Source organism: Chrysemys picta, chromosome 5 (genome assembly GCF_011386835.1).
Source record: "Chrysemys picta bellii isolate R12L10 chromosome 5, ASM1138683v2, whole genome shotgun sequence".
Taxonomy (NCBI): Eukaryota; Metazoa; Chordata; order Testudines; family Emydidae; genus Chrysemys; species Chrysemys picta.
Genome location: NC_088795.1, coordinates 14,439,486 through 14,454,006, shown reverse-complemented (window position 1 = coordinate 14,454,006; position 14,521 = coordinate 14,439,486). Strand labels below are relative to the sequence as shown.

Below are 14,521 nucleotides of genomic sequence, written 5' to 3'. Positions count from 1 at the left end.
GACAGGTCATGGGCAATAAACAAAAATTCACGGGCGTGACCTGTCCATGACTTATACTATAAATACCCCTGACTAAATCTTGGCACTGGTTGGGGGGGGGGGGGGGGGGAGGCAGCAGCACCAGCTACTGGGGGCTATAGTTAGAACCCTAACTATAGTCAGTTATTTAGTGCAAATTCTTCTTCTTCACCTTGAAGATTGGAGGGAAACCAATACAGACCAGACTTCCTTTTAATGCCATTTAAATTTCACACACAGATAGTTGCAGAAAAATCTATTTAATTACTTCAAGCTTGCTAACAAAGCTGAAATCATGGGTACATGGCTCTTGCTCTATTTGGTTGCAACATGAAATATGCCAGGGTTTCTCAGAATAGCCTAGGGATGTGCAACCAATTTTTATAACAGGGAGGAATGTATCAGCCTTCCCAGGGGTAATGCTGCACACAGTTTATGGACTTGCATACGTGACTGCTTAGTGAGAACACAAGGTATGATGCACTCAAATGTGATGAACAGTGCAATGCAATATCAGCCTCCTTGATGGGTGAGAATTCCTTCTACAAACAAGAGAGAGGAATCTGGTGTAGAAGACTGGAAGGAAGCCCTAACTAGGGCCCCATTCTTGCAATCAGATCGTGCAAGCCCAAAGGCCACCAATGCACCTCTGAATGCAGAACGAGGACCTAGACCATTTATTTATTTAAACTGAAAGAAATAATTTGTTCTCCCCAGTGTTGGATGAATTGGAGAAAGCATTAATAATTGTCAGTATGGAAACACAGAGCAGTGAAATATCATTGGTAAGTAGCTCAATCTCGAATATCCAGGGAAAGAATAATTTACCATTCCCGTAACACATGGTATTTTGGCACCATTTAAAAATACTCAAGAACAGCAGCGTCCTCAGTCTTCTCTAAATATGCAGGGATACACTGAGAATGTGATTTTCAAAGCCGCATAAGGGATTAGGATGCCCATTAAAAATGAATAGAAACTGGGTTTCCAAATCCATAGGCCTCTTTGAAAGCCCCATCCTGAATGACCTCCTTCTCAATAATGGCACTGATTTCTATTATGCTTGCAGGTGGGAGTGTAACAGTATGGTCTTGTGTTACTTAAAGTTTGTGCAAAAGATTATTTTTAGATCATTTAAGTGGGGTTTTCCAAAAGAGCCATCTCAAATGGCACACTGATATTTTATGTGCAGGAGCGTTATCTCTCTGGGCTAAGAGGTTACTAGGGCAAAACTCCCACTGACTTTAATGAGAACCTCTTCTGAGGCAGGACTGAATGAAGACTGTCCAAGCCAGATCCCCTGCTGGTGTAAGTTTATGTAGCTCCCTTGATTTCAAGGCAGTTACATTGATTTATACCACCTGAGAGTCTGCCTCACAGTATAGGATTTTGCCCACCATGCATAATTGGCTTAATTATTCAGTTATATTTATTACCACCGTGTGCTATAGAAGGAAGGCATTACTTTTCATGTAGCTAACACGTTAACTGTGAGGAGCTGATATTTCAGACACTGTCTTTCTTACCATGCTAATATAAATGTGTTTTGGTCTGTGGGGGCAGATGATAGTATAACAAGGCACTCTAACAGCAGTGGTTTAATCTAATCAGCGTAGCAGGATTCTGGAGTCAGAGCTGCTTGGACGGTGTTGATCTTCCCGCCGTAGAAAAACGGGAAGGTTGTGGTGTAGCATTTGTTCCTGTCATAGGTGTAGCAGGTATCGGAACTGCTGCAGTTGTTGCTCTGCTCAGCAGTAACTACCCGGTCCCCAAGCTCCACTTCTGTGGGATCACATTTTTTGCAGCTGGAAGACAGATAGGATGGAACACATGTTAGGCAGTAGTCACTGAAAGAGGCCACCACGTGGGAGAGGGCTCAAGTCCTCATTGCTACTTTGGCAGTCATGTGTCAGTCGGGCTTTACTGTCTCTTTAGGCTCTGGAGCAGCCAGGCCCTATCCTGATTTAGGAGCAAATGGCCCAATTCTCTGGCACCAGGGCCAGCCCCCAAACCATCAAAAATGATGTCAGGTCCCCAAAATGATGAGCTTGGTTAACAGTAAATGTGGGGTTTTTTATTTGCTTTCCGGTTTTTGAGTGACTTTTTCAAGCTTTCCTCTGCAACCATGAGGGCTAGAAACTCACTTTCATCGTTAATGAACTCTGGGATTCTCCTGTGATCACTGACTCCAGGAGCTGGGACTTTACTTAAAACATCAAATATTTCAAGACTCAGGATAAAATCATGAGTTAGAGCAACAGAGAATTTGACCCAACATCTTACATTTACATAGGCTGAATCTCACTCACATTGGATTCAGCCTCAGCATAAGCGGGCTCTTTGCAGAAGTGAAATTCCTGCCAGCTTCATCGCTATCTATGCTAGAAGTCAAGGTCTTGCTTTTGCCCCATGATCTCACATGGGTATTGGATTTTAATGTATTGGTGCTCTGTGCATCATGGCACTATTTTAAAAAATGACATTTGATGAAGGGATTTGTTTAGTTTCTACATCTAAATTCACCATGGTTAATCCTGAATTTGCTCTCCATAGGAAGGACAGGCTTGTGGTTAAGTCACTGGAGTGGAGGTTGGGGATTCTGTTCCCAAGCTCTGTAGCAGAATTCCTGAGACGTTGGACGAGCCACGTAACTTCTGCCTCAATTCCCATATCTGTCTAATGGGATGTGGTGAGGGTTAATTCACGGATGTTCGGACAGTGGGATGGAAGGGCAAAGTGTTCTGAAATTAATGCAGTAAAGAAAATTACTCACAGCTCAGACAGCCGGTAGACAAAGGTGGTTCTCACTGGTGAGGTGGGATCAGAGATGTTCTTTCTGCTCAGCAGGGGGACTCTAAGAGAGGGGGGGGGAAAAAGAACAGGACTATCAAGTGACCACAAATTGCTCTAATGAATTCTGCAAGCTCCATAATGTGTCATGATTATTCTGATTCACAGAATCCAAGTTCTTATCTTATTCTGTATTCAGATATTTTCATCTCTTCCTCTTCCACTCCCCGTGAAGTTTCAGATACTTGATCTGTAGAACGGATATGCGTTATACCTACACTGAGCCTTCGCATACCCTCAAGAGCGACAGGGTCTTTCTTGCATCATTGCCAGACACCACCATGGAAAGACTGGAGGGTGTTAAAACACTGCACCGTGTTAGGCCATAAGTGAGCGATGGAACAAGTTCCACAAGTGTCACTTGCCACAGATGATGCTTTCAGTAATGACATCATGGCACTGACGTTCCTCCTGCCCTCTCTTGAGCTGGTGGAAACCGGGATACAACACATATGAGACTAGCTCACTTTCAGGTGGGTGGGCGGGTGACTGACTCGCTCACTTTCTTGAAGTGAGCTCTTCCTGAACTCCCATGGCTCCAATGCTGCCCTCCTTACTCAATCAAAACATCCCTCACTCAGTGGGAATAAAGAATGCAGAATTAGTCCCTGTGAGCGGACAATTAATTAGCTAATTGCATCATGGGAGTTCGGCATTGGCTTCTCCCAGGGACAAAATCTCAGACTTGCTGGAGCAGGGGTCCACTCTGGAATGGCAATCCTATGTTCTGTGCCAGCCAGTGTCCCTAATTATCAGGACAGGAGAAAAGCTACTCTTGTCTCCTTCACTGTATCTTACAAAGCTACTGTCAACCCTTCAGAAACATTTCTGAGCTGCGTTTTGGACTGATGGACGAAGCACCATGCAGCTGGAATTCAGCAACATGTAGTGTGACATGGGCCATTTTCCATTAGTCTACAGCACTCTACGCTACAGGCCCTTAAAGCACTAGGTGGGCGTCAATGAAATTGTAATTATTTACACTATAACATGAAAACCAGGACATAACGAAACCCTCTCATGTCCCATAACTAATATGCTGAAGTGAGACAAAGAAAAGGAACCTGCTGTGCTGTGTCACCTCATCTTTACCTACTTCAAATCAAGCATTGTTTGCCACTTACATGACTCGTATGTTTCTCACCAGGACTTCTTCCTGGGGATTGTCTTTCGAAGGGACAAACTTCGAGGTCACCCTCGCACATTTACACTTGTTATCAACTAGGACATGCTCTTCCGCCTCCTCATCCTCATAACCTGGGAACACAGGACGGGTTTTAAAAGGAGAGAAAAACAAGAGAGAAGAAACTTCTTGCCAGTTCCTGGAATTGATTTACTGTATTTTTCAGACGTCTTATCAACCGCTCAGTAATGTACCAGGTGGTTCTCCTCTAACATCTGCTCAGTCACCACAGGCCCTCCTGAAAAACTGAATCCCCCACTGCTCAGCCCCAAAGTCAGTGTGGCCTCCTTCTATCACTTACTCAAACAGCTGGGTCTGAAAGGGTGGAGCAATAGGGAATGAAGCCACAAATTATGCATAGCTGGAGAGGGTCTGAGAGACAAAAGGTGCAGGTTTCCTGTTGAACAGGAGTGCAGAACCTGTGCCAATACCTCAACTTAAGCCAAGGAAGATGTTCTGCTCCACACCAGGCACCTCAAGGGTTATCTTTTGCTCCTTATGCAGAATACAAAGGAACCACAATGGACCAAGTATGGTCCAAATAACTGTGTATCCTAAACATAAATAACAAGGAAGGCCTAGCCTCATATATACACTGGCATCTGAAACAGAAGACCACGAGGGCCAAAAGAGGGCTCACAAGCTATTTAAAGGGAAACTACTACCCTACTCTGTATGCTACATCAAGTTAGCACCAACACAGAGCTCTGCCATCCCAAAACTGCCTGAAGCATGAGCAGTAACAATCCCACCAGCATTCCAGCCTCTCCTCAGGGTGGTGGGGTCCGTCCAACGCTGGGCAGCTTCAGCAGCACTGTCAGAACCAGTCCTAACTTCATAGTTACTCCTCCAAAGCAGAGGGAGAACACAGAGGTCAGTGGGGAGTTCCCACTGGCAATTCTGAAACCCTTCAGCTAAAGTTTGGGCATTTTTATAGCTCCTAAGTAGTGACTTTGTCTTTACACAGCCAAATTCACCCATAGCAGAAACAGATCCATAGACTTGACCCTCCAACACTCAGGGCCAATTCTCCAAAGGTAGAAACCAACTTCAGTGCAATAAAACCCCTCGGGTTTGCATGTCCCACCAGAACTGCAAACCTCCTGTGCAGACTGGCGAAATACAGCTGCAGATAACTAGCTAGGTGCCAGATTGTATTTGGGCACCTCTGGAGCATTGGGGGAGGGATAGCTCAGTGGTTTGAGCATTGGCCTGCTAAACCCAGGGTTGTGAGTTCAATCTGGGGCAAAAAATTGGTCTGGGGATTGGTCCTGCTTTGAGCAGGGGGTTGGACTAGATGACTTGCTGAGGTCCCTTCCAACCCTGATATTCTGTGATTCATTCACTGGGTTTGAAAGAGGACTCTGGCCATTGGGGCTGGAGCCACTTGGTTAGAGTCAGCCTCAGGAACCTTTCCCACTCCTAGTTTGGGATCAGGCAGGAAAATGAAAAGATTAAGATCGGCTGGGCGGGAGGGAAAGCCACTATAAAAACAAGGACCCAGGGACCCAGCATTAACTGTGGACCAGCTGGGGAGGGTTTGAGCCAATGAACAGAGGAGGGTGGGATAGGGAATAAGAGTCACACTGAGATGTGGAGAGAGAAAAGAAAGAGCTGAGCAGTAGCTGCTTGGAGGCGAGCTGCCAGCTGCTGCAGTGTGCCAAAGGGGACTCTTCCTGACACGCAGCATGGAGTTAGCAGAGCTGAGACCACAGGGCAAGACACACCCGTCTGAGCTCACCATCCATGTCAGCCCCAGAGTGCGCGGACAGGTTTGACTGACCCCAGAGGAGAGGTGGGGGTGCAGCTGTGTAACTCCTACCACAGAGCCTGACCTGGGTCTGCTCCTGGGTTAGATACACGTGGTGTTAACCTGGTGCTTGTGTCAGGGGTTGACTCCCAGCCTCCTTGGAGGGAGGTTTGTTGCTGTCTGTGCAGAGGCACATGGCTGGGACTTGGGACCCCTCCCCCAACTCTGGGAATCCCCCACCTCACAGAGTGTGCTTCCTAGCTGAAGCAGACAGACCTCAGATGTGCTAGCTCAAAAATAGCAGAGTTTGAGGCCACAGTAGCACTGCTGGCAGCTTGGGCTAGCCACCCCGCTATGTATCCGGGGGGTGGGCAGGTGGGTAGTCAGCCGGCTAGCCCCTGCCACCCCTGGCCACACTGCTCTTTTTTAGCGTGCTAGCTTGATTAGAACTAGCACCTCTGTCTGTTTGAGCTGGGAAGCCGCTGCAGTGTAGACATACCCCTTCGGTTCCACTTAAGCCCCTACTTTTTTTCATGGGACTCAAAAGTTCCCTAGTCCCGAAGTGGCCCTGTGAATACAGGAGAATTGCATTCTTTGAGTTACCAAAGAGCTGGCTTTCTGCGGGGTCTCCATTTTTTGCACTTGAGTGCACCTGCATGAACATTTTTGTGCACTGTCACTGGCTTACACAAGTGACGAATTCTATGGGTGGCACGTGCAGGGGATTGTACTCGGTCTGTGAGTGCAAATTTAAAGGCAGCATCTGATTTCAGATGCTAAGAGTTGCCCGGGATTCAGAATTTCCCATTCCTGCACATTCCAAAGACTTTCCATTCTTAACTGCCCTCTGATGCTGTTTTTAATCCTGACTGAAGCCTCTGCAAGGCCATCCCTCACTAGAAATAAAGGCACTGTTATCTAGTAGAGCACTTCACTGGGACTCAGGAGTCCTGTGTTCTGTTCCTGGCTCTGCCACTGACCTGCTGTGTAACCTTGAGAAAGTCACTTCACCTCTATATGCATCAGTTTCCCCTCCCCACCCCTGTGCAGTCTATTTAAGCAGTAAGCTCTTTGGGGCAGGTATTGTAGTGAGAGAGAGCACCTAGTGCAGTGGAGCTCCAACCTACTTAAGGACATGTAGGCACTAACGTAAGGCAAAGAATGTAGCTAGAGTATAATTCTGTTTACACTGTACTCTTCTGATGCCATAGTACTTCCATATCCCCTTACTAAGGCCCAAAATACAGAACTCCATAATTGTATTTGACATATAACTATGATTCAGGTTTCACGGCCCTTTTCCTTCTCTGCTCTCTGCCCCCTCCGCAATCTCGTTAACTGGTGAAACAAGAATCCTTTCCTTTGAAAGAACAGAGCCTTCCTTTGTCTCTGCCTCAGTGATTCTTGATCTCTCTTCAGATTTCACCTCTAGAGGCTTTGCTTCTTCCTCTCCATCTCCCTCTGCCGTTTTGTAACTGTATTCTGTATTGCGTATGTAACTGCCCTCGCCAAGGGTTTCATCCAAAGGCCATTGAAGCCAGTAGACTCCCACTGGCTTAGCCAGGCTTTGGATCAGGCCCTAATGCTGTAACTATTATTCAGACCGCATCATTAGAGCATGTCTTCCTAAATGTTCACTAAAGACTATTCCGGTACATTAAAAGTAATGGGCCAGATTCATCCCTGGTGTAACTCCATTGCCTTCACTTATAATAATAATAATGAACGTAATTATATTGAATAATAATTGCTCTATAATTTTTGTAAAATGTAAAACCTCTTATAAATCACAAAAGTGAAAAGACACCCTCCTCCCCGGCTCTTCAGCTCTATAATAATGTCTCCATGTCCCGGGGGAGCAACAAAGACCCCTTAGGAACAGCAAAGTTTAGCAGTGGTTATATAAGGCATTGGGAGAGCTGCTTATGAATGCCTGGTGGTTGGATAAATCTATTCTGCATATGGCTGAGTGTAAAATGGATTTTCATGAGAAACGTCTCTCTTCACATTGGGTTGGCATGTGAAATGAGATGATATTTAGATGTGGCATTCAATACAATCAATAAATAATCATCCGCAGCATATTAAAGAAGCAAAAAAACTGCAAAATGGCTGCTCACGCGCTGGTGAATTTTAAACCGTTTCCCGTATTAAAGCAAGAATAAATACAGTTAGACCCAAAATGGATTCGTTTAAAAACAAATGGGCCAAATTGTGCTCCCAGAGAAGCACTTAGCTCACATAGATCTCACTGTGAGTTGCACACGCATTAGAGGCTGTAATAATTACAATGAGAAGAAGCAAGTTCAGCTCTCGGTTGACCTGGTGCATATTTGACAATCGACCACTGTCACTGATTCCTGTACATTTCTGCAGCCAAATTCTGCACTCAGCTACATCTCTATGAAATCAATACTTTTAAAGACGTTATAAATGAATGCAAAATGTAGCCCTTAATGTTATCAAGATTAGAGAAAATGCAGGAAGTAATGGACCCTGGGGGTGTACTGTTCCAATTGACAGCAGAATAGAATACAGAGTAGAATTTGACCCAAATATATCTCTGGTGTAACTCAAGTTACACCATTGTATAAAAAAGTCACATCAAAATAGTCACTATGTACTACCTGTCAACCATTTACACTATTCTCTATGGACAAGATTCTTATCTCACTTAGACCAGTGTCACCCAGGAATATCTCCATTTAAATCAGCAGAGTTATGTGGTGTAAAACTATAATGAGATCAGAATCCCCTGTTGTAACAGCCAGATACACTCAGAAAGAAGTGTTTAGAAGCCTTTAATTCTAGCTAGGCAAAGTCAGTCTTGTGAGTTTTCCCCGGTAGGAGGAAGAGAAAACACCTGGACTTTCAGCTCACTGATGCAGAACCTCTGATTAAAAGAGGGGTTCTCAAACTGGGGGTTGGGACCCTCAGGGCATTGTGAAGTCATTACAGGGGGGGGGTCGTGAGCTGTCAACCTCCACCTCAAACCCACTTGCCTCCAGCATTTATAATAGTGTTAAATATTTTTTTAAAAAAGTTTAATTTATAAGGGGAATTGCACTCAGAGACTTGCTGTGTGAAAAGGGTCACCAGTACAAAAGTTTGAGAACCACACAGCTAATACTAAGGCATTACTGAGTAGCTAATGATCACTCTCTTAGCATTGCAATAGGGATTTTTCAAAACACCACTCTTTGGCTGCAGAGACAGACAAAGGCCCCAAGTCAAGTCCAGTGAAGAATGATTTCAGTGTTGGGTCTGGACCTAGCAGAGGGAGGCTTGTCTTGCCTGCCTATTAAGATCACTGTTCAGCCGAGCTACCCAAATGCAAGTTTATATTTAAGCATCATTTATAATGGTCTTCATTTCATTTCACACCTACCTGCCACAAGAGCAGCCCCCAAGAAAACTGCCAGGACTCCCCACAGTAACAAAGAGGTCTTCATCCTGCCTTCCTTTCTTTTGAAGAACTTGAGTTTAGAGGAGTGTCATCTGCCTATAAGGGTGTGTGCAAATGATAGCGCTATTGGTTTCCTAAAAGAACAGCCCACAGTGCTCGCTCTCTAACACCGCTGTCAGATGTGGTTGGGGGTTTTGAAACCAGATGCTGCAATTGGTTTAATGCTCAAGTGAAGATTTGGTTCTTTCAAAGATCTACTGATGGGTAGAATTATTGCAGCACTTTTAACTCGGTGTGCTGCCAAGCAAGCAGTAGGACAGCAAAGGATCCCAAAGGGGCACCGAATTGTGCTGGCGCTAGGGCCAGGATGGATCATGTTCATTCCTAGACCAGTGACACGTTTACAGGCAGTTACGCAGAGGGCTGGGAATGGGTGTGGGGCGGGAGTGATTCCCAGATTGACCGTGGAACACCACTCTTGCTTCTAGTCCTGAGAAATCTGACTTTAAAATCACGTGTTCGGGCTACTACTATTATTTGTATGGTAGTAGCAGCTGGAGGATTCAGGCTCAGAGCCCCATTGTACTGGGCACTGTACAGATACATAGGAAGAGCCAGAGAGTTTATAATCTAAATAGACAAGATGAAGGATAAACAGAGCTGAAGTGACAGAGCTGGAAATAGAACTCAGGTTTCCTGAATCCAACCTGGTACTTTATCTGCTCCAGAGCACTGCCTCTCTGCTTAGGCAAGCTAAGAGATGGGTAGGCATTAGTAGTTGTACCTTTCTTTGCCTGTTAATGTCTGCATAGGCAGACTGGGGAACCCCTGTTCCCGTCTGACGCCCCCTCAGGATACCAATGCACCTCAGTTACGGGGTGTATATCCCATGATCAATTCAGTGACGGGTGTCATTTCAATGGGTGACTTTATGACGACAGTGTCCATCTCCTCTCCAGCACCCCTATTCCACAGAGAACAGAGGCACAAGGAGACTTAGGGTATGTCTACACTACCCGCCGCATCAGCGGGCAGCGATCGATCCAGAGGGGGTCGATTTATCGTGTCTAGTCTAGACGCGATAAATTGACCTGCAAGCGCTCTCCCGTCGACTCCTGTACTCCAGTGCCGCGAGAGGCGCAGGCGGAGTCGACAGGGGAGCGGCAGCAGTCGACTCACCGCAGTGAAGACACCATGGTAAGTCGATCTAAGTACTCGCTGAAGTTGTGTAACTTAGATCGATCCCCCCCAGTGTAGACCAGGCCTAAGTGACGTGTTCAACCTCATTTCATCCACAGGTCTCAGAGCACCTTACAAAAGAGATGGTTAAAAATTATTCCCCCACCTCCACTTTACAGAGGGCAAAAATGAGGCGCAGCAAAGCAAGTGAATGATAGAGCCATGAACAGAACACCGTCAAATCTCTTCACTCCCATTTTAGGCTGTACCCACTAGCCCTTGCTGCCAGGGAGATCTAGATGTAGTGTTTGTGAGTGGAATGTGTCTTGGACATCTACTGCCCTAGGTAAGATAACTACTCACATGCTCTCTTCCCTCACTGCACATCTTACTAACTGTGATCCGGATCCTGCACCTATTCGAGTCAATGGGAATTTTGTCATTGACTGTAAGAGGGGCAGGATTGAACACAGATGCATCTTGGGACACTGGCATTGTAAAAGCAGAAGTTGCTCTTCTGTCTCTTCTGTATACCAAGATATCTAGAAAGCATTTCTCTCTAGACGTTATATGGCACTTTCTTAGGCTATTGCTGTTGGATGCCTGCTGAGCTCCACCTTTAGCACGGGTTTAAAAATAAGTTTGAGTTAACCATGAGGGAGTTTCTGTTCGCCAACTGCTATTTGTTTCGGTCATTCGTTCCATAATCCAAAAATAGGTTTAAAAAATAAAAAAACCGAAAGCAGCAGAAAGCAGAATATGCAAAGGAGGCTGATTCTGGCCAGCTCTGCCTATGCAGGAGGGTTTAATAAAAAAAAAAAAAATCAAAGCTCAACATCCATGAATATTTTAGAACTATGTAGTCCGCGAGGACAAAATTAGGTGCTGATTTACATCCTGGGTGATCCTGTTGAGTTCAGTAGGCAGCAACCCTGGAAATCAGGCCACATATGTAGGAGCCTAAAGGTGGATTTAGGGCACTAACTTTAGGCACCCTGGCAAATTACATTCTTGAGAGCCTAATCTTGACTGCGCGAGTACCCTCGCCCCTCCTCCCCTGCGCACTCAGATTGGACCCTTATTTGGGGATTAGACTGCTTCATCTGCATGCCAGGCACTTTACTTTTTAAGTATTTACTGGTATCCTAACAGCTTTGCTTCTGAAGTGAGGCATGTGATTATAGGAGATTCTCAGCTTTAATTTTTTTTTTTAATTAAAGTTTCCAGCCTTCAGGGTTGCAGCAAAAATCTTTAAAACATGAGCCCTACAGGATCATGAAGCAAAAAGGCAAATAAAATGAACCCAACCTGTATTGATTTATTTTTTAAAAATCCCTCAAGATTTTGGAAGCCCTCACGATTTTTGAGTTCCTGGGATGGGCAGCATTGCAGAGTGGACCATATAGGGCCTGATCTTGCTCCCACTAAAGTCAGAGAGTGAAATCCTGCCCATTGACCCATCCTGATCATTGAAGTCAATAAGAGTTTTGCCATTGACGTCAATGGAGCCAGACTTCGCCCCCTGGTTTGCTTCTGACTTCAGTGACAGAAGGCTCAGGCTCACAGCTTTTTTGCTTGAAACCTGTAGGGACTTGGTTCTATGCAGGCTGTAAGAGGAAGTCCCCAGGCCCATGCACAGCCGCATGGGACCCACAAAGATCATGGCACTGGCACGGGCATGGTGAAAGCAGGGGCTGCTCCTCCACCCCTCTGTATGTGTAATTGGGCAGGATGGGGTGGGTTGGACAGAGGTCAGAGTCTTGGCTCCATGCCACTCAATGTGCCAGCCAGTGAGCTGACCTGGTGCGAGAGAGGAAATAAGCAACACCTTAGTTCATGGTGCTGCCACCTCCTCCCCACTCCAAGCAAGAGGACACCATCGCAACTGCACCCCCGGGACACTTGCCAACCCTTACTCGGGAATAGGGTGAGCAGACAGCAAGTGTGAAAAATCAGGACAGGGGTGGGGGGTAATAGGAGCCTATACAAGAAAAAGACCCAAAAATCAGGACTGTCCCTATAAAATTGGGACATCTGGTCACTCTACTCGGGAAGGTGAGCATGTGCAAAAAGGATGGGAACAGAAACTGTTTTGCAACCTTAAATACTAGCAGCCACTATCATTATTAGACGTAAGAAGATGATGGGAACATTTAGCTTGTGGCAAAGTGGGGTGTTAATCTACTGTCTGTATGGACCCCGCTGCCACGCACGCAGCTCCTTAGTGCACGTTGATCTACCTTACTTTGAAACAGGACTAGATCAAAATCCACGAAGGAAGTGTTAGTGCATGTCAGCAGGGTCCACACAGACAATCAGTCAGTGGCAGCTAGTGTGGGTTAGATTTACACCCTGTTTACTGTCCATTAAATATTTGTGTAGACAACCGCTGAGTGAAGGTGTCAACCTGAATTTTCAGCCTTAAATCTATATTACTGAATCTTCTTGCCATCTAAGTCAACTTTAATGTTAGTTTGACAGGTCTCTTGTTTTTCCCCCTGTGGTTAAATATTTATATTAATAAGAAAAGCTGCACCTGTTCCGTGGTTTGGTTTTTAAACAAACTAGCACCTGCGCTTGTTTCACTGTTGCTGGGTATGGTATATGTCAGCTTAACTCACCAGATCAGTGTTTCTGAGTGCATCAGACATAACCGACTATGACTCATTCTGCCATCTGACATGCCTTTCTGCATTTGTTAATGACAGACTTATTTCAGTCAGTTTGTGTTTGATTCCCCTCCCTCCCCCTTTGAAAGGGTGGGAGAGTAGATTAGGTGCTCTCGTGACTGAGAGTGGAAACTATAAAAGGAAACATTCATGTAGACAAGAAGGAAAATAATAATAAAAATGGCTTAAAAATTGCACAGGCCACATCCTATGTTGGTGTTAATCAGCATAGCTGCATAGACTTCAATGGAGCTACGCCAGTTTACACCCACTGAAGAGCCAGTCCCAAAACAGAATTTGTTCAAACAGTGTAGCTAAAGTACCTACTGAAGGAGTCTGGGCACTACCCAGGGAACGCCACGTTAGGCCCATTGCATTACCCAGTTATGCCAGATTTTAGACACTGCTGTATTTTGTAAATTACATAATACAAACAATGGGTCTAATCTGGCGTAACTGCTGAAGTTCGTTATTCTAGGTATTCCTCTTAGCGTATGCGCAATGTACTTCAGGTGGCTCATGACCAGGATTCATCATCACTGAATTTGGCCCACTGGTTGGATCATTAGTTCTCCCGGCCTGGGCCGGGTACTGAGAGGGAGCGCGACATGAATGTTGGTCTGTGCTCCCCATTCTAGGTATTAATTTGTTCCAGTACCTCTGCAGGCATCCCCTGGCAGGCTATGATCTCACCGGCTCTCATAAGCTAAGCACTGCTCGGTCTGGACGGCATTAGGATGAGACCTCCAGCACCAGAGAGGAAATATCAGTGTTGCAGAGATAGCGTAACAGGTGCTGGCAGAATTTGGTCCTGCAGAGGGATGGAGTGCTCTCCAGACGGAGAGGTGCTTTCTTTCCGATGAGATGTAAAATGGGGATTCTGATCTCTCATGACAATAAAGGTCCCATGGCACTTTCACAAAAGTAGCCATGTTTTTTGGCCAAAGTCCAGCCCACAGTTGCTTATAGGCATCCTCCTAACCAATCTCTGCCATCTCAACTGGATGCGGTATGCTTCTCCAGGTCCTGTCCTACACTGCTGTGTAACATTGCTGTGCTTTCTTTGCCAAGTGCTGTGCTTGTCCCCCAGAGCATTTCAGTAGGGGGTGGAGGGTAAAAGTCACCTCTGTGCACAGGTAGCACAAGGCCTATGCACCACTTACAGCTCCGTTAGGTCCCTAAAATAAGGAGGCCTCCGGAAACAGTCACTAATGAACGTTTTCAATCAGTGAAGGATTGTGTGCTAGGTGCTGTAAAAAAGAAGTGAGAGAGCTAGAGAGGGATGCCCTTCAGGACACTGCCTCCTGACCTGTACTCGGCTCGTCTCCCTACATCAGCTACTCACAGGATCCTCTCTGCGCCTCCTTTCATGCAGCTTCCTCCCTGCCTCAGCTCATCTGCAAGGACCCTATCCTGCCTACCTTTAAGGTTCTATGCTGCTTGCAGTGGACTTGAATATACCTTCT

At 45.7% G+C, this 14,521-nt stretch overlaps 1 protein-coding gene across 1 annotated transcript; it reads right to left on the bottom strand.

Moving 5' to 3' along the window:
• Positions 1-262: 262 nt before the first annotated feature.
• Positions 263-9,466, bottom strand: JCHAIN (joining chain of multimeric IgA and IgM). Its single transcript, XM_005304110.5, has 4 exons — positions 9,190-9,466; positions 3,993-4,125; positions 2,792-2,872; positions 263-1,823 (listed from the first exon to the last, which is right to left on the bottom strand). Exons 1-4 carry the CDS (start codon positions 9,251-9,253, stop codon positions 1,622-1,624), a joined length of 480 nt encoding a protein of 159 aa, XP_005304167.1. The 5' UTR covers positions 9,254-9,466; the 3' UTR covers positions 263-1,621.
• Between the last annotated feature and the right edge of the window lie 5,055 nt (positions 9,467-14,521).